The sequence below is a fragment of the Dermochelys coriacea genome, chromosome 2 (assembly GCF_009764565.3).
Source record: "Dermochelys coriacea isolate rDerCor1 chromosome 2, rDerCor1.pri.v4, whole genome shotgun sequence".
Lineage (NCBI taxonomy): Eukaryota > Metazoa > Chordata > Testudines > Dermochelyidae > Dermochelys > Dermochelys coriacea.
Window position 1 is genome coordinate 46,562,389 of NC_050069.1, and position 21,203 is coordinate 46,583,591.

Genomic DNA, 21,203 nt, shown 5'->3' on the forward strand with positions numbered 1-21,203 from the left:
AGTGTGTCTTGGCTCCATGCTTAAAGGGGAGCTCTTTTGTACACCTACTTTACGCTGTTTTCAAGCCTTGGGCTTCAGTAATTTTTTCCTCCTCCTCACACATGCACATATTTAATGCTCTTATTTCAAGACACTAATTTACATAAAAAGTGACTAAAATAGACTCAAACTATTATCTCCAGTAAAACTTTACTTAGGACTGTCATGTGTTCAAATTAATTTTGCAGTGTTGTTATGATGTGTTAGACTGTGTTTTCTATTGCCTACTGCAATTCCCTATTTAAGAACACATGTATAAACTGTAGTGGGGACCTAGTACCTTATTGCCTTCCAGGCTTTTTACAGACACTGGGATAGAGAAAGGGAAATCTTGTAATTCAAAAGGGCAGAAGGCCTTTTTGTTCTCTCGTCATGCTGAGCTATTGTTTTTAAATGACTAACATTTCCTTTTAGTTCATTACATAAGCTGCATTTGCGTTTACACTCCCAGTCAACAGAATACCTTCCCCTAAAACCTGAAACTTGTCTACGTGACTGCTGAAAGCTGGAGCCCCAAGGTTGGTCAGTCCAGCCTACTACTGCCAAAAGCAAATTTCCATCAAGGTACTAATCCACATTTTTAAAGGGCCCAAATCTGTGAGGTGCTAAGTATTCTCCACTCCCTTTGACTTCAGTGGAAGTTGAGGGCTCTCAGAACCCTCAGGGTTTACCTTTAAGCAACTTGTGGGATTGGGCCCATAGCTCTCACTCTAGGGGAGCTATTCTTAGGAGTCAGCAAAAATGTCCTTTCTTTTCATTTTACCTGATTTCTTCTAGCGTTGCCCTTTTGTATGCCACACTAAATATATCTGTCCCAGTATTGCATCCTCTTCAGATAATATAAATGCTTGCCAGGACTTTCCCACTTACCCAAGCTATGCATATTTTATTTATCTGTTTTCATTTTCCCTCCAGAAGTCAATCTTTTTCACCCCTACCCCTCAGTAATTTTTTTGTTTCTCTCTGAACTCCTTCAAATTTGGCCACATATCTCTGGTATTGAAGTGCCTGGATACAAATGCAGTAGTCCAGAGGTGGACGTGTCACCTCATCGCGTTGCCAGTATGTGATGTGATACTTCTGTATTGTCAGTATCCTACAGTATGGTTATAGAACTAGGACTAATGTATCATTACAGAATATTGGGGGAAATCTGTAAATCAGTTTTGTGATTATTTTAGATAAACAATAACACCAACCACTAACTTTCTGATTCTGTGTCTTAAATTGTTGTGACCATTGGAAATATTTTCTGCTGTAGGGTGACCCTGATCACCCTGTGGGTTTGGTTGTTGAACTGTTTCCTCTTTTCTTTGCAGCAGAACTCCCCCCTCCGTATACCGCCATTGCCAGTCCTGATGCCAGTGGTGTTCCTGTAATAAACTGCCGCGTGTGCCAATCACTAATCAATTTGGATGGCAAGCTTCACCAACATGTTGTTAAGTGCACAGTTTGCAATGAAGCTACGGTAAATGGGTTTTTAGGTTTTCCATTGTTGTTGATATGCTCTATTACCCTTCCTACATAACCAGGAGTTATGTCAGTATTACTAAAAAGAAAAGGAGTACTTGTGGCACCTTAGAGACTAACAAATTTATTAGAGCATAAGCTTTCGTGAGCTACAGCTCACTTCGGATGCATCCGATGAAGTGAGCTGTAGCTCACGAAAGCTTATGCTCTAATAAATTTGTTAGTCTCTAAGGTGCCACAAGTACTCCTTTTCTTTTTGCGAATACAGACTAACACGGCTGCTACTCTGAAACATGTCAGTATTACTGATCACCTACCATGTTTGTTCAAGGATTATTGACATTAGATGGGCTCCGTTATCTGTTAGCAATGAAAATGTACAAAGGCAATAAAGTCTTCAGGCTTCTAAGCCTATTTGTTTCAGGTGGAATGCATGCTGCTTTCCACCTCTTATTCTTAGTAAGTGGGAATTCAAAGGGTTAAAAGAGTCAGTTAAAGCAGAAGCTACGTCCCTGATGTTTTAGTGAGAGATGAGACAGCATGAGATGATAGGCTTTGCAGGGAGGGGTTGAGGGAAAAGGCTTGGCTGTATTTCCAGATCTGACAAAAAAACATCGAGGAACCTTAAGTATTTTAGATGTAAATTAAGGAACACAATGCCTAGTCTACCCAGTGGACTATATATGAGTACTTGGCTGAATATGTGCACTATTTTGTTAAATAATAGTCTAAAGACTTTAGTTTGAAAGTTTTGTGCCGTATATATAAACTCCACCCTTCCCCCTCTTATTTAAAAAACAAGTTTTCTCAGGACCTGAAATCTATAGAGTCCCCTTGACATACTTTTATAAAAGCAACCAATGGAAGGAACACTATGATCATGTAAAGAAAAGGAGTACTTGTGACACCTTAGAGACTCTGAAACCTATGATCATCTAGTTTCATCTTTTGGATAACACAGAAAATTAAGAAAACTTAAAATATTTTTAAAGATATATTTTTAATTTGTTGAAAAGGAAAGAGGGAGTGAGTTGTTCTAGCAGTAAAAATGTGCTGATAGCAGGAACTTCTGGGAGATAAAAAATGCAGGTCCTAGCTTTAGGTGTTTGTGATTATCTCGTAGAGAACAAACAAGCTCCCTGATTCTCTTACTATTATTGCTTAATTTGTATTACCACAGCACCTAGGAGACCTCTCATGCACCAGGACCTTATTGTGTTAGGCTCTATACAAACACAGGCAGATATTTCAGATATTTTGTTCTAAATTATATTGTAACTTCAGTCTATCCATTCTGTTAATTATTTTAGTCCAGATTCTTAAAGGTATTTAGGCACATAACTCCCAAAGGATCTTAGCCTTTATGCCAAATCTTGCTCCCTTACTTATGTGAATATATCTATTGTCAGTGGGATTAAGTTTTAGAGTAAAACAGGTAGGCTTTGTCTCTTAAGCAGCAGTATTTGTTTAGAAAACATTTCAGTTAATGTTGAATAAAATTAAACTTTGTAGGGTTTGAACTCTGTATTTCTAAAATATGAACTGGACACTTCGTCCACCAGGCTACAAACTCCTTGCTTGCTTGTTTATATATATATATATATAAATAAAAACATATCTTTCTCTCAGTAGAGACTGCATATTACTTGACTGAGGGGTGTGTGTATATAATAATGAGTATATAGATAGAGTGAAGAACAATGAGGGTAAACCCTTTGGAGATGTGGCTATTTTAAGCATTCAAGTGGCAGTGTGTGAAACATATTAATATTTTTAGGATTCATTTTATAAAATCAAATATAAGGACTACAAAGTTCAAACAACATGCATTCACTAATTCATGCAAATACACGCATGCGTGGAACTGGGACCTAATTTAAAGTTATGCTTCTTCAGCTAAATAGTGAGTCACAAGCATTTTCCTACTCTTTTTAAACTAAAGTTAGGGTGCCAATCAATAACTTTAATTGTTTGTTGTTAAAACTTTAGCCCTGTCTCCTGTCATGTTCTGTCCTGTAAGGACAGAACCTGTACTTCCCCTTTCTTAACTTGGATTCATGTCATGTCAGTTACTCTGTTTAAGATACTTAGAAAACTAACAAAAAAAAATTAATTCACTATTTTGTATAAAATTTCTGATGGTTTGTTTGTTTGTTTGTTTCCTAGCCAATCAAAAACCCTCCTTCAGGAAAGAAGTATGTTAGATGTCCATGTAATTGTCTTCTTATATGTAAGGATACATCTCGGCGAATAGGGTGTCCGAGACCCAACTGGTAAGACCTAAAGAATCTTAATGACAGATACCATGGTGATGTGAATGTTATAAATATTTTAATGTCATCGTTAGTCATTCATTTATGTCTACTTTCATTAACACTATACAAATATTTGTCCGTGGATGTATGTAGACCTAAATTTAGTGGATTCATTATGTTAACGTATTCAAAGAAGAAAACTATATTACTTGTGCCCTAATAACTATATTTCTCTAACATGATTGATAGTTCTGAGAATATTTTTTAATATATTTAATACGGAATAGTATATTGTGTAAGTTGTATGAGGATTATATGAATTGAATAGCATACAATATAGTGGGGAAACAACTTAAAAGTTCTGGGAAATATTGTGCATAATTTCCTGCAAGCTCAGTTCTATGGTAATTCCATGGGAAAGTGTTGAACGCACAACTTACTATAGTAACTCTATTGCTTAGTATCCATGAATAACTTGACACACTTGTTAAATCTTTCATTGCAGAAATCCTTCCTACTTTTTTTCTCAAAAAAAATAAAATTAGTCAGTGAACACATCTGCTCTTTGTTTAGAAAAACTAGTTAATATAAAGTGATCTGATGTTTTATGTAAATCTTTAGAATTCTAAAATAAATAAGAGGCACGTGTCTGGACACACCAGATGCCACTGTGCACTTTAACACAATAAGTGAAATCCCGGCCTCATTGAAGTCAAGGATTTCATCCAATAAATCTAAGTAAGCAGGAATCCATAACACATAATAATGTACTAGATAACCAGGAAGCACAAAAATAAACCAATTTCCCTAATTTTGTTAAAACATCAGTCCCAATCGTATATGCTGCTTCAGCGGCTCTCCTTGAAGGAGAGCAAGATTGGGAGTGTGCATTCTGTGGGAAGTGGCACAGCATGCTCTGTGAAGGGCCCTTGTTCCCTGCCTTCAACACTGAAGGAGGTCTGGCCCAACCTGAGCTGTGGCAACATGGCATGGGAAGGGATGATGTGGATTATGTGATTCTTTGTGCATGCATTTTTGCTTCATATACTGTCATTTTTGTTGTATGTTCAAACCACGTGAGCAAACTGGAAACGTGAAATGATACAGTGTGGTTAACTTAAAAATACAAAGCCAAGCATGTGACAAAATTGACATTAAATGGTCTTTGGAGCTCAATTAATTTTTTTTTCTAGTTGATACAAAGTGGGCTATTTAGGACTAACTTAATGTTAAATGACTTAGTGTATAGAAAAAGTTTTCCTTTAAATAGAGTTTTCTTTTAAGTGGGCTTAACTGTACTGGATTCCTGGTATTTTTTGACCTTCTGCATTTGAATGACACTACCAGTTCTCATTCCCATTGCCAACTCGAGGGTGGATATAAAGAATGGCTAATGTCCATCTAAGTCATCCTCTTTGTGGGTCCCAGGTGAGCAAACCTCCTTGGAAATAAACAGGGATCTCCCACAGTCTATCCAAGCCTCATGTTGTGGGATTTACAAAACCTGGTGTTTTCTCCCATTGTGTGTGTGTGTGTGTGTGAGAGAGAGATCTTGTAAATCAGGCATAGTCTCACTGCTTGCCAAAGCTGCCAGCTGAGCAGCCTGAGGTGAACGTTGGACATCCCCTTTGTGGGAAGAGACTGCTCACACAGAAGAAGCAAGGAGGCTGCCTGGCCTGTCTTGGCTTGGAGTGTGTGGGAAAGAGGGAGAGAATTGTATGAGAAGAAGAAATCTGCTTGGAGAAGGGGGAGGAGGGATGCTTCATTTTTGAAGGGAAGGGAAAGGAAAGGAAAGTTTGAATGCTTAAGGATGTTGGCTGGAAGACCGAGAGAGAGTCCCGCTCCTGCTATGTGTTTCCCCAGCCTTTGCTACATATCTCTGCTCACAAGCCTGAATATCTGGTCATCTCACCCACATTTTCTATACTCTCAATACTTCCCTCTTCATGAGGGTCAGTGACCCAAGCTGGACTCTGCCATTTGCTGGCTAGGTCTTCTTGAAATTGCCGCTATTTACACTTGTATAATAACCTTTCAGTGTAAAGAAAAAAAAAAAGGGGGGGGGGTGTCTTCCTTACCTGTTTGGAAAACACTAATATGAGAGATCTAAATTGGATGCACGTATAATAAGAAGTAGGTTCTACTTTACAGTCATAAAATATCTGGTAAGTTCTTGCAGAGCTAATAACCTAAATGCATCATCCCTTCCCCTCATTAGTGTAATGACATGGCATATATGTTTAATGTTCCTACCACAGTAGACGCATCATTAACCTTGGTCCAGTGATGTTGATTCCAGAAGAGCAGCCAGCTCAGCCTGCCTTGCCAGTTCAGCCAGAAGGTACTCGGGTGGTGTGCGGACACTGTGGAAATACATTCCTAGTAAGTTACCAATGTGCATTGTAATGTCAGGGTTTTCGTGTACACTTGGGGGGTTGTGGTTCCCAGCTCAAATAGCTGCGTCTGTGCTAGCTCAAGCAAGTGTGCAAAAAATAGCAGTGTAGCATGGATGGCAGCTCAAGGCTAGTTGCCCAAGTACCTATCCTGTCCCCCGAGGCATGTACTCAAATGGTTAGCCTGAGCCACTGCCTGTGCTATCCCAGCTATGCAGCATGGGTATGTCTGTGTCATCTGGGAATCACACCCCACCTCTAAGTGTAGATGTAGCCGAAGGGTTAAATTCTCTTCTGTTACATCAGTGCAATATCACTGAAATCAATGGAACTCCTCCTTCCAAGAACCTATCCCGCTTGGACAGCACTGATGTGGAACCAAATCTCTTTGTGAGTTGATTAAGACACAGATATCACTTTAGATATGCAGTTTGTATCAGAGTATTTACTAGTGCTTCTTCAAGAAAATCCTGCAGTATTCTCTCCATCTAGGAAAGGGTCAGGCTCACACTCAAGATAATACTGATGGAAAACTATTGTTAAAGGATCTGTTGTTGTTGTTAAAATCCAGTGATAATTATATTCTGCAATAAGTAAATGTGTAATTGTTTGTATTATAGTTCATTTTTTCAGATGCTCATAACTTTCTGAAACTTTCACCTCTGGATAAAATTCTCCATGCTTGGACTCCAGTTTTGCAAAGACTTATGCACATCCATAACTTTTATCAAGTGGGTAGTCCTTTTGAAGCTACGCTCATGTGTAAATTTGTGTAGGACTGAAGCTTTAGTTTGAAGCCAGTGGTAAACATTCATTTGAAAGTTTGAGCTAAAAGTTCAACTGTTTTAGAATAGGAGGACTGGGAAAAGTATTTTTTTCCCTACTGTAAAAACATTTTTGCAACCACTTGTTGATCAGCCCTGTTGTCATAATGCTTAGTTTCAATGTTGAAATTGACTATAGATGTAGTCCTTGTAGAGATGTAATGCATAGCCATTAGCTTTGATTTCACCAACATATTAGAGTTTCAAAATTATGTTGTGAACGTGCAAAGTGCATTAGTTATGTCTCTCTGAAAAACGGCCAGTGCAGGTCCTTGAAGCTAAACTTTTCATAATCAACAGACCAATGTCACCTTGCTAAAGGAAGGGCTCTATCCAACCTTGTAAGGTGTGCAAGGGCTACAGATAGACTTTTTTATATCTGTTGCTAAATGTAAAGGGGATGAGGAAGGGCTTCAGCTTGCCTTGTAATGGGTGCAAGAGAGGAGCTCCCTTGTGGAAGTTTTGCTACAGAACGTGTTTTTTTTTGTGGGATATATTTACAGATCAATTAAAGTGCATGCTAACCACCTTAAATACTGTTGTAGTTTAAATGTGAGTTTGTGAGGTGTGCTGGTGTGCTGTAGGTTCTAAAGGGCACTAGTTAGGGAGCTGGATCATGGATTTACACATGCTATTTGCAAGGTTTTTTTTGCAATCTAAGGTTGTAAAGTCTTGGAGACAGAAATTCCTTCTATTGACTCTTCTTTTTTCCATTTTTTTCTTAAAAATAAATAAAAATCATACCTAGTGTAACCTACACCTCCCCTCCCACCCAAAATATCCAGAGTTAAGGTTTCACGTTCAACATTCAGAAATCAGTACATTTCAGCTTGTATGCACAACCTTAACTCGGACTGTTTCCTTGTAATTATAGGAAGACAGTATTTCTTAAATAATAGGATATCACTTTTTTAAAAAAAACTTCAACCTTCAAGATCAAATTCTTCTAAGGGCCCATCTACAGTTCAAATTTTATCAAAGATCACCTTAGAATGTGGGTTGATTTTTGCCTACGTAGATGGTTTTAATTCAGTTTGGGATTGTGTTATGGAATCCTTTTAGAGCTCTGACATGATACAAAAGAGTGCAGTCTGGTAAATGATTCTGTGACATTGTTAAAATGCTGTTTGGCTCCATCTACATAGGCAAAACTAAGCAGTTATTAAATAGTCATGCTATTATGTTTTAATGCATTCTCTTGACACAATAATATTATAGTGTAGAGAGACCCTTACGTTGCATTGTTTTATTATAAACGGTGTCCTATGCAATCAAATTCTATTGGCTAACGTGCCAGACCCCTTGTTCAGATGTTTTTGCAAACAGATTTTAATTTTTTGTCCATTCTGCTGCATCTGTAGGAGTAATGCATATTTGTACGCTACATAATTTACTATGGGCCTTCTTTTGTTGGAGAGATGACGCCCCTTGTGGTAAACTAGTATATCACACTTAGGCCTTGGCTACACTTGCAAGTTAGAGCGAATTAAATCAGCCCAGGGCACCCTAACTCCTGAGGTGTCCACACTGTCAAGGCACGTAGAGTGCCTGGATTCTGCAGCTGGAGTGCTACTGGTAATTCACCTCCACGAAAAGCATAAAGCTTGCTGCGCCCCAGCTGAAACGCCTGGCCGTCAGTGTGGATGACATGTTGCATTACTGTGCTGTGATTGGCCTCCGGAAATGTCCCATAATCCCTTGAAGTCAAGTGGCCACTCTTGTCATTGGTTTGAACTTGGCTGCAGGCATGTGGTTATCCCCTTTCAAAGCTCCTCTTCTAACAGAGGGCTGCTTATCTGCTCTGGGACAAAGCAAAACCATTAGTGTGGAATGCTCCTGCTGCAGAGGCAGGTGTGGGGGCGGGGGAGGGCAGGGATGGGGCTGATGTTGGGGTTTCCCTCTGCCACTGTCTGAACTTACAAGAAGCATGCTGACACGCTCTCTGCCCCCCAAAACAGTCTCATCCCCCCCACAACACACTTGCTGCCCCCCCCCACTGATTTGAAAAGCATGCTGCAGCCACTTGCACACTGGGATAGCTACCACAATGCACTGCTCTCTGTGGCATTGCAAGAACTGCTGATGTGGCCACGCCACTGTGCTTGCAGCTGACAGTATGAACACAGGGCAGCGTTTTCCTTGCTGCGATCTCCGAGGTCTGGTTTAACTCCCTGCGCTCTACATCTGTAAGTGTAGCCATGCCCTTAGTAATGCTTTTCTCCTGACTTGGTTTACAGTTGCAGAGCAAATACTTTTACAGTTACTGAGCAAACACTTAAATATTACCTTTATAACATGGGATACAGATATTATAAGTGAGGATAATGCATGCAGCAACTCACAAGTATTTCATAAAATCTAACCACATTTTTATAAATCTAATACCTATTTTAACAATACATGGATGAGCCAGACTGGTTTCCTGCTATGCATTTGTCAGTGTTCAGCTGAGACCTTGGCACAAGCTGTTGTAACCTTTGGGTGGGCTTGGGTTTAAAGTTTCACTGCCCTTCTCCTAGTGCCTAAAAACAACTCCCTCAGAAAAGCACATGGAGACCCAGAATTCAGTCACTGAGGATTTTCAGGAAGGATTGCACAGGGTTAACCTCCCCACAACCAAATCCGAAAGAACAAAAGGAATGACACTTAATTCTTAAGTACAGATTTGTTAAAATCTTATAATAATAAAGCAACAACAACAATAACACCACAACTTGGCTACTTTATAATCTCAGATATAATCTTCATAGTTATACATAAACATAAATAAAGAAAACAAATTAAATCTAAACAGGTCAGTCCCCACAGAAACACAGTGAGAAGAAACTCAAGAGTTCCCAAAAGCATAGGCTGTGTTCACCTGAGTCTCAGTTAGTCTTTGATCAACACAATCTATACATTCTGCAGAGTCAGAAGCACTGCAACAACATCTCTTCTCTTGCTTGTAGAAAACTCCAGCTGGAATCCGTGCAGACTCTTCCTTCTCCTTTGCTGAAATCACTCAGTTAGCTAGTCAGCCGACTAATTAACCAACTACTCAGTTTAAGTATATAGCTTAAAAAAAACCAACCAGAACTGAGAACAGCAAAATATAAAGGACTTTTTCCCCACCATCACATTTCAATAGGAGAAGGGTTGGTGAATCATACTAGCTGAGACAATATAACTAAAACAGTTTGGCTAAAATCATATCGCATTCGAAAGTTTACAATTAAAATAAAAGAAATTAGTTTCCCTCTCCATTTCCCCTTTCTATAATTAACATTGCCAGGGCTTCCCTGTTGGGAGGGTTAACAATATCACTAACCTGCTGTAAAGTGATTCAGAGTTAGAGAAAACCAGTCTGCTTTTTGCTCGTGTGGCTCAGCTTCTCCCAGCCCGCACAGGACACGTGCCTTTTGTAAAGCAGCTGCCCTGACAGACTCCATGGGGGCAAATAGAGTCCATTTACAGGGAACCTATTGAGCATATCCAAAACTACAAGACCTAATTCCAGAAACTTCTGAGTGTGGAGTGCTAATGTTGCATCTGCCTAGCAACAATGACCCTGACGCAACTCATTCCTGCCCACCCCCCCGTTCTCTACAGATCTCTTAAAGACATATCTCTCTGTTGGGCACATGGGTTACACTGGCACCTGCTGTGCCAGTGTCATAGATGGAATCAGACAGCCATCTTGTAGGTGGGTCCTCTGGATGTGTAAATAGTCCCAAAGCCCTCTACTTACCTCTGGATACCCAGCAAATGCCTCTTCAGATCCAGTCTCTTGGGTAGTACCTAATTAGTCAGAAATTTCCACTAAAACTGGTTTAGTTACACCAATACATGTCTACAGTGGTGTAGTTAAGGTGCCAGCATTTCCTGCCGTTGCGTCCACTAGACTTTCTCTCATTGTGTCTCACTAGACAACATGGTAGACATATACACCAGAAATTGCAAGAGCCTTTTGTGTGCTAGTGCTTAGGTCTGGGAAGTAGGAGTCAAAGTTCAAAATCTCTGATCTCTTACTGTGCTGCCTGAAAAAGTATCATTTGAAGTGTTTTAGATTTTTTTTAATATAGCAGTGTTTATTGATCCATGGGTATGTACAGTATTTACAGCTGGTTAAAATATGGCCCAAAGCTTGTTCTGTAAAGTTAAGGGAAACTGTCAACTTGATGATCTCGAAACTGACTAATTTAAAAACGAGTTTCTGAGAGACTAGGCTTGAATAAATAAAATTAAAGAAAACCAGGACATATTATTTAAAGCATGTGAAAGGATTTTCTTTTCCATAGGTATGCTTATGAGGATTCTTTCAGAAAGAGGGAAATTGACATAAAGTTTATCAAATGCTTAAAGTCAAATATTTCAAATACCTTTTTCTTCTTTCGGTTGTAATTATCTTAGGAGTTAACTTTTTACCTGATGTAGTATTCTAGGCAGATGTGGTTTTCATGTTGACTGTGCCCCTGTACTAATTTACTCATTGAAGTTTTTCTTTAAATACATCATCTGTAATTGAAATTCCTTTTCATAAGAAAAGGAGTACTTGTGACACCTTAGAGACTAACAAATCTATTTGAGCATTCGCAAAAAGAAAAGGAGTACTTGTGGCACCTTAAAATTTGTTACTCTAAGGTGCCACAAATACTTTCTTTTTGTGAATACAGACTAACACGGCTGCTACTCTGAAAAATTTTCATAAGAGTTCTTTGACATTCCCATCAGTATTTCAGTACGTCCATTCAATGAATGGGGCTATTGTCTCAGCAAAAGCTTCTATTTTAATGAGACAAATGGTATTTCCCAGCAGGAGACCAAATCTCATGAGGCAAATTATGGCTGAGAGAAAACTCAGGTTTTAGTAGAATCTTGAAACAAACACCATTGCAGTGTTTTTTTTAAGGTAAAAAGAAAAGGAGTACTTGTGGCACCTTAGAGACTAACAAATTTAAAATATTGGAGAGAAAGATGATGTCTGTATCTGTACGAGTTTTTTCATGAAGTTGACAGATTTCCATTCTGTACGGCTAAATTCAGTACCTTGAATAATGACAGGTTTCAGAGTAGCAGCCGTGTTAGTCTATATTCGCAAAAAGAAAAGGAGTACTTGTGGCACCTTAGAGACTAACAAATTTGTTAGAGTCTGTAATTTAAATCAATGTCTTTGTTTGAAAACAGCAGGATTAATTACCTGTTAAGGTAACCAGTACACACTAACATTAGAATTTACTTTAAAACAACCTCCCTGCACTCTCATACCTCCATTCATTGGCTCCTAAGAGAATCTGAATTTCACAGTCTGAATCTGTCTCATGTCAGGATGACAGTTTCATGTTTGATTTCCATTTTAAATGTACTGCAAACACTTTTTTGGGGGGGTGGGGTGAGGTGGGGGGTGGTTGGAGTTGAAATAGGTGAGGCAGTTCAGTGATTTGCCCTTCCTGGTACCTAATGTACTGTTTACAACATTGCCTCACAAGTTTAAAAACAAAAAATGGATAATAGTGCCTGAGAAACTCAGATTTGCAGTAAGTGATGTAGTTTTCTGAGCACCATTGACTGGAAAACATCACCCTGATTTTTCTGCAGTTTTCCACTTTCCACAGTCTCAATAGAGATTCAGAAATGGGTGTTTTCTTCTTTTTATTTCTAAGCGAAATGGAGTAACTGAACTATCAGATGGGTGGGTCTTTTTTGTTCTCATCACATGCTTAGGATACTGAAGTTGTTTTTAGTCTGTTGTAAAACTCTAACCCGATTCACTGGATGATGGTTCTGTAACACTTAAGTGGCTAAATGCAAGATGAAAAAGATAATGTGGGGGAGAGAATGAAAAATTAAGTATCAAGAACTTTTTTTAGCAATTTAACACAAAGCCAATCTCGTCACCCTCTTTACACCATCATTGTAGCTTATAGGCAATATATACAGAGTCAAGAAAAACGTTATTTCCTGCAAAAGAACCATATGTTACATTCCTTCATTAATTTCACCACTTTCTAAGTGGGATTGTTCTCATTGGTATGTTTCCAGAAGAAGATTGTGCTGGCCATTCATGGTTGTCATTCTTGAAGAAAGTCTTCTGTGAATGGACAAGTTTCACATTGTGTCCTAAGGGTGGCAAGACTCAGGCCTTCCAGTCTGTAAAATTCAGCTGGAAACCTTATGAGACTATCTGCATTTCCACTTTGGATTCTAGCTGGAAAAACTCCGAGAATAGCCTTTCCTCTGTCCATTGCTTTCCCAGGTCTTCTGTTTTATCTGTTGTCTTTTAGGATCTGATCTCAAACTCAAATCACCACGAGGGCCACATGAGGACTAGTACATTGGCCCAAGGGCTGTATCACAGACACCTTTTCATGCAAAGATACAAAAGCCCCAGCCCCGCCTCCACTCCACTCCTTCCCTGCCCCTGCCCCACCTCTTCTCCGCCTCCTCTCCTGAGTGCGCGGCTCCCCGCGCACCCTCCCCCGAAAGTGCTAAGTGCCGCCAAACAGCTGTTTGGTGGCGGGAAGTGCCTGGAGGTAGGCAGAGGAACAGGGATGCAGAGCGCTGGAAGCGGGGGGGTGAGCTTGGTGGCCACAGAAAATAACTCCGGGGGGTGAGGGGAGCTTGGTGGGCCGCAGCAAATCACTCTGCGGGCCGCGTGTTTGAGACCCCTGTGATAGAGCAAACGGTTAAACACATGAGTGGTTCCATTGAGCTTGATGGAGCCACTCACTTGTATAATGTGTGCAGGATCAGACCCTTAGTAAGTTCATTAATACCATCCTCCTTTTTGTCTTGTATAGTGCCACATGTATTCTTGGATCTTAATTATTCTAAGAACTGCAGTGACTGGGGAAAAAGGCATACAGTAAAAATCTCCTTCATTTGTGTTTAGTTAATCTGTAGTAAAATTATTTGTCTTCCCCCCCCTTTAAAATGGAGTAGATTAAGTTAATCTTTTTGTCTTTTAAAAGGTTTTAATATACTCATGTTCAGTAGCTCTAATCTCTTAATGAATGGGCATATTTATATGCTTTCTAGGCTATATTTAGTTATAAGATTATTATTAATGTTCTTTATGTAATGAAATGCACCTAACTTTGCAAATGGAGTTAATGGTCCTGATTCTCCAATATTTTACACCAGTTTTATGTCATTATAACACCATTGAAGTCAGTGGAATTAAACAGGTAAAACTGGAATAATGGAGTAGAGATTTGGTTCCAGTATCTGGGAGTGTCAGATAGCAATTTTAAGGAGGGATATGGGAGTTGGGTCTCTTGATTTCTATTCCCAACTCCAGCACTGACAGTTCTGAAAGTCACTTTGCTAGTCTGTGCTTTAGTTGATTCATCTAAACTTCTTTTGCCCCAAGCAATGTAGTATCTGAGCACCTAGATTCTCCCACATCACAGAAGTGTTGAGACATAATTAGTGGTTTCAGAGTAGCAGCCGTGTTAGTCTGTATTCGCAAAAAGAAAAGGAGTACCGGTGGCACCTTAGAGACTAACAAATTTATTAGAGCATAAGCTTTCGTGAGCTACAGCTCACTTCATGCATCTGATGAAGTGAGCTGTAGCTCACGAAAGCTTATGCTCTAATAAATTTGTTAGTCTCTAAGGTGCCACCGGTACTCCTTTTCTTTTGACATAATTAGTGTTTCTAAAATGAATCAAGATCTGTAGATGAAAGGTGGTGTAGATATATGAGGAGTTTATATATTCTCAGTTTCCACTCGGATCCTGGAGGGGACAAATGGTGATAGATCTTTTCTAAAACTTGCTGGCTGAGTGTGAAAGCTATAAATTAATGTTCTAAATGAACCCTTCCGAACAAAACAAACTTAAAGGGTCAATTGGTGGAGTAGTATGTAAGTTGGGAGTTAAACATGGAAAGTTAAATCCCAAGTGACAAAAAAGTATACTGTACTACTAGTGCTGTGGGCTTGATTCCCACCTACAGTGAAGCCCATTCACATTATTCTGACAGCATAAAGAAACCCTGAGGTGTGTGGAAATTACTCTGCCAGAGTAGGAAAAAGGGGTCTTGGTATAAATGAGAATTGGTCCCTCTGTTTAGAATAGTTTAGTGAATGAATGCACATGTCTTTGAAATGTAAGACTTTGTTTTGATTTTCTTCTCATAAATGAACTCTGTGCATAAAACTACTGTAAAGTATTGGTATTGGATGTCAGATTGGCAAAATTCATTTCAGTAAAATAACCAATAAAACACTCCAGTTAATGCTCTTGGTGGAAGGAGAAAGCTGCTATTCAAGTTTAGAGCCAAGGCATGTTTGTGAAAAGACATAGGAGTCTGGTTTACACACAAGCTGCACTCTTTACTTTTCCCATGGCTAATGAAGTATTTCAGACGTGTATCAGAAGAAAAAATAAATTAGCAAATTTGTAAATCCTACTAATGGTACCAATCAAAATATAAAGACTGAATGAAAACAAAAGCGGGATGTGCCAGCAGCATATTGACTATAGATAGGATAAAAACATCTTAAATTAATGCTGAAGATATAAAATGAAGCTGGTATACTTTCAACAAAAACATCCATGAAGAATTTTTTGTAGTCTTAACTGCATTGTCACCAAGGCACGCTTATTTTTATCAGAATTCTCTCTGATTCCAGGTTACCTTAGAAAATTGTAACTCTGATAACCAATCTCACCTATTTCCCCAGAGGGATTTTAAATTATAACCGTGACACAGTAAGAACACTTATTCCTCGAGAAAGTGGAACTCCAGGTCCTCTTACTTCCGACGTTTCAATGATTGATGTGTGTGCTAGTGGTCTCACATGGCTTATTAACAGAAATCCATCTGAGTGAGATGATCAGGAATTTATTTAGGCCTTTTCCACATTAGACCTTCTAAGTATGTGTGAAAGCATTCTTCACACATTTAAATGCTGTTGTGGTGTTGCTTGCATTTAGATGCAGTACAATTATAGGGCCTTGGTTAGATCTTTTTTTATAGCAGGTTTGCACCAATATACTGCCACTCACTTCAGTAGAGTTACTCCTGATTTTACATGAAGATAAGCATCAAGGCCATAGTCTTCAGAAGCTATGCTATAGACTTACTGGGAATTTGTAGCATGACAGTTGTCTGAATTCTCAGGGTGGAGGGGGCCGGGCAGACAAATTATGTTAGACATGTTGGGAAATAGTTGTCAAGTGTTCTGCTCCCATTGTAGATATGGGGCCTTATGTATATGAGAGGAGCAGTAGGAGAATAGGTTGCATGTTCAGGAGATGTATAGGACTGTGAATTCTTACTTGCTACCTCCATTTCACACCAGCAAACATTTTACACTTTTCCCTGACTAATGTGAACAGGGATTTTTTGTCTGGTAACGATGCTGACAGAACAATGCTAACACATCAGCCCCTTGTCCATGGCACTAACATGGTTCACAGAAAAACAATTCCTATCTCCGCTGGTTAAGATAAACTTGCTGGAACCACTCCAGTAGTAACCGTTGTGTTTTGACACAATAGTATTGTAATTATTTCTGGTTCAGATCTAATATGTGAAACCTTGTTTTTGCTACACTATCTGTAACTATGTCAATATTGTTCCCTTTGTAAGGGCTGTATCACAAATGGGCTTTTGCTTTTATTTTCTATATGGAGCATTCTGAATGTAGCGTTGTGTTTCTCTTGATAATATAAACCTGATTTTTTTTTAAATGGTCGCTGTTGGGCAATGTGTTGTGCATTTTCTTTCTCCTCAAAATGAATCAGTTCTGTTTCTTTCCGTTTACTGAATCGCTGCATGCAAAAAATGTTAAAGCTGATTATCAAGAAAAGAGGTTAAAAGTAAAAATGGGGTGAGAGGAAGCTTCATTCGAAACTACATGAATAATATTTTGAACAGAGGGATGTTCCAAAGAAAATACACTTGTTCTGGTTCAGAGGATGTTCATAGTTTTAGGTTTGGGAGAAATGACCTGATTAATTATACTACATTGCATTCTCTGCTGTTGTAAATGGAACCCAGGCTACGTCAAACAAGCTCGTAACAGTTAGACAAGTCATGGGAAATTATTTAACGTGGAAATCCCAATCCAAGGAGTGCAACGTTGTTGCTGGCAAAAGGGCATCCCATGTACGGAATAAAACAAAAAACAAGTCAGATTAAAGCATGAGAAGCAAAATGTTTTTGCAGTGATCCCCAGTGACATTTAACATGAAGTAAAATAAACACTTTCTCAGGCTAGAGGTTTTTTCAACTTTTGTTTCCTTTCTCTTTTACAGTGGATGGAATTGAGGTTTAACACTTTGGCAAAATGCCCACACTGCAAAAAAATGTAAGTTTCCTAAAAATGCTAAGTTTGTTGGAGAGACATTAGAAACAAATTTAAAGTAGTTAAACTTTATGTCAAATATTATTGATGTAGAACAGGCTGACATGCAGATATTTTGTTTTCTATACCGGAGAATACCAAGACTAAAGAGCATGATGTTCGCCAGTGAACCCTCCCCTCCATATTCCCTACAAGTTAGTAACTGTTTAACATATGCAGATTAGATTATTAACTGCTTTAATTTGATTCATTGTCTATTTCTTCCTCAGACGGCTAACAATAGAAAAAGATGAATTACTACAACTAACAGCAGCTTACATTTTTATATTTAATGTCTTTGAAGCTTACCATTTCATGCAGTTAATCAGGATGTTGCATAAATGTACAAGCCACCTTGCCTTCAGCTTGAGAGCAATAGGAGAAGAAAGGAAAAATATTTATTTATTTTGGAAAGTATTTTTTTCTCTGTTCCCACATGCAAAGCTTAATTCATATTAAGTATCTTATTGCAATAGCTTGCTTAACATTTAATGTTTATGGAATAATTTCTAACTTGTCTACTATTTGGTAAGGAGTGAGAAGTTGCATCAAGGCTGAACTTTTAAGAAGGAACGTTAAGGAAGCAAACCACGTATTTAAAATATATGTTTAGAAAGTAAGTTTAACTTATGCAGCAATTGGTTGGGCATGGTAGTAATTATCTTCAAATGGCACTAAAAATGTCAGGTATCAGAGGGGTAGCCCTGTTAGTCTGTATCCACAAAAACAGTGAGGAGTCCGATGGCACCTTATAGAGTAACATATTTATTTGGGCATAAGCTTTCTTGGGTAAAAAACCCACTTCTTCAGATGCATGGAGTGAAAATTAGAGATGCAGGCATAAATATACTGACACAAGAAATATACTGTGTCAGTATATTTATGCCTGCATCTGAAATTTTCACTCCATGCATCTGAAGAAGTGGGTTTTTTACCCAAGAAAGCTTATGCCCTAATAAGGCATATAAGGTGCCACCGGACTCCTCACTAAAAATGATGGCGCCCAATGTTGCCCAGAATGTATGTTTGAAGCAGGATGATTGCAAATAAAGGGCATGAAATTAGAGGTGAAAATATTACTTTAGCTGACTTGTTTCCCATGCTAATGCTATTCAGAGGATCCTGTCTCCCCTTGTTATATTTATATTACCTCCAGTAATGGGAGTAGTATATGTTGCATTGATAAGGGGAAATACCACCAGCATTGGGTATATATTATATGAAAGAACAGGAAGATGCCTAGGGCAGTGGAGAGTTTAGGCCAAGACTTTAACATTTAGGTACCTATACAAGTGGCCTGGTTTTTAAAAGTGCGTGGCACCCTGCACTGGAGTCATTTTGACAAAGCCAGCACTTTGGAGGCACACTTGTGACTGATAGCATGAGTGGCAGGCATTTTCCCATTTGTCTAGGCCAGCGGTTCTTAAACTGTGGGTTGGGACCCCAGAGTGGGTCGCAGCCCCATTTTGATGGGGTTGCCAAGGCTGGCGTTAGATTTGCTGGGGCCTGGGACCCAAGCCCCACTGCCTATGGCTGAAGCGTGAGGATTTCAACCCTTGATGGAGGGGCTCAGGGTTACAGGTCTCCTGCCTGGGGCTGAAGCCCTTGAGCTTTGGCTTTGACCCCTGCTCCCCACCTGGGGCAGTGGGGCTAGGGATTCATCTTTGGCCCCCCTACCCAGGACAGTGGGGCTCGGGCGGGCTCAGGCTTCAGTCCCCCCTCCTGCGGCCAGGTAGTAATTTTTGTTGTCAGAATGGGGGTCATAGCACAATGAAGTTTGAGAACCCCTGATCTAGGCCAATGAACATTGGAGTCTGCATTAATTGTCCTCCATTTGCTGTCCCTGCTCTAGTGTATTGGCAGTAACTACAAACAGGCTTTCTCTTCCGAACTAAGTACTACATTAATCATGGTTTGCAGTTATATTTTAAAAGTGACATGCAGCATTTTATGGCTGACCTCCAAGTCATCTCTCTCCTGATACTATCCCAAAGCCCAGTGGAATCAAATATTTCTTTTAAAAATGAAACAGCATGATGATAACAAGTATACCACCTGATGTTGTTGCTATAATGCTCCTCCTCTCTCCCCACTTTTTGTTGTTGTCTTTTGTTGTATAATCTCTTTGGAGCAAGGACTTCTTATTTGATTTGTTCTTAAAGGGACAAGCACGCCTATGGTCCAGTATAAATAATAAACCCGGACCTTTACTGAAACTGTTTTAATGTGCAAGCTGCAACTATCTTGATGGATAACAGAGAAGTTTTTGAAGGCCTGGAGTATTGTGGCATAACTTTGTATCAAGTGCAAGCCTCTAGCCTTGGGACTTGAGGGGACACAATCTTAAACTTCGTAGCTGTAGCTTTGTATTTTTGGTGGACCTCTTCATGCACTTGAAGGGGGGTTTTGGGGTGGGGAAGGGAGAGGGGTGTTTGTAATTCAGACAAGAAAAGATCAGTTCCTAAAGCAGGGATTTTAGGGTATAATTTAAGTGACTAAGGCTCCTAACTCGCTGAGTTATTTTGTAACTGAGACTGACTGCTGAATCATTTGAGCACTTTAGCAAATATGAAAATCTGACTTAGGTTAACAACATAACTTCCAGTGGCGAACACAGAAAGGATGGTGAAATTAACAGCCACAAACTTACATTTGAATGTGTTTTCTTTTATGCACTGTACAAATGACTTGCATACACCAGTGGAGACCAGGTTGGCACCCAGAAAAATGAATTCTAATACATAAAATTGTACCCCATAGAATGTAAACACTTTTGATTTATATTTTTGAGAGTGCATGTAATAACATTAAAATAGTTAGGTTTGATATATTGAAAGAAACAAAACAAGCAGTTAAATTGGATTCATACGCGGTGTCTTTACAACACAGATGGTACTGGCTTTTTATGTCTGGATATTGGGAAAATATGCTGTTTTGGGCCCATAACTGTAAATGTTTCTTGCTTTTTTTTCCTCTGATGTCACAAGTTTAACTGTCAGTTTTGGAGGAAGGGGGAGTGAGATTTCATTTCATATGACAATGAGTGCCTGCAGGATGATTCCTTGTAAAGTGACAGAAACCATTTATAAGATTAAAATATAAATGCAGAGAACAAAATGGTTCACTTCCATTTAAACTACTTTGGTAAATGGCATGAACAGCCTGTGTATCTGTTGAATCCCTTAATGAAGAAGCAGAAATGAAAGCTCTAAAATTTATACTCGCTCTGGCTAATATAAGCAGTTGCTCACAAACTATCTATGGTTCCATCAGAACTTCAAATACAGCTGTGTGAGAGGACCCAGTTACAATACTGTTCTGTTTTGTAATGTCCATGGGACCTTGAAAGTGACCTTGCAAAGAAGTGTAAATGAGTTTTGCCTTTTTCTTTTTGTTTCTATGCAGTGTATATTTTTAAAGGTCTGAAAGTTGGGGGGGGGTTTTTGTTTGTTTTTTTTTTTTGCTCCACTCTGGGGAAGAAATGTGTGTGAGGAAATTAAGTTTCCTCTCCTTGGTGTTTTTTTTTTTTTTTTTTTACTTTATAAATTCAGTACTTGTCTACCCTCTTCTTCCTGGAAGACTCTCTGGACAACTTGAGAAATGATAGGATTATGAGCCCACAGTTACCAAGGAAGAAACATGATTAGAGGGGAGAAGGTTTTTTATTCAAATTACTTAAAACTCTTTTGTGGTGGGTTTTCTCCCCTCTTAAAACTCGTTTGTCATACACCTGAAGAAGTCGTCTTTGATTAAATACTCAACACTTTTGCCCCTTCATTTAAGGATGGAGAATTTGTTTCTTCTGGACCTCCATAGAGAACTCCAGCAAAAATAGGGAACATAGTTTTGACACTCCTGCTATTCTGAAGATGAAGAACAGATTAAAAAT

At 39.0% G+C, this 21,203-nt stretch overlaps 1 protein-coding gene across 4 annotated transcripts in view; it reads left to right on the forward strand.

Moving 5' to 3' along the window:
• Positions 1-21,203, forward strand: part of PIP4P2 (phosphatidylinositol-4,5-bisphosphate 4-phosphatase 2) — a 60,912-nt gene that overhangs the window by 14,896 nt on the left and 24,813 nt on the right. For 2 of the 4 annotated variants that reach the window (XM_038393351.2, XM_038393349.2), the window contains exons 2-5: positions 1,359-1,507; positions 3,676-3,782; positions 6,023-6,146; positions 17,226-17,278. In XM_038393351.2, the coding sequence (XP_038249279.1) occupies positions 1,359-1,507; positions 3,676-3,782; positions 6,023-6,146; positions 17,226-17,278 (433 nt within the window). The remainder of the gene's footprint in view (positions 1-1,358; positions 1,508-3,675; positions 3,783-6,022; positions 6,147-17,225; positions 17,279-21,203) is intronic. The other 2 variants (XM_038393350.2, XM_038393352.2) reach the window with 1 other exon arrangement.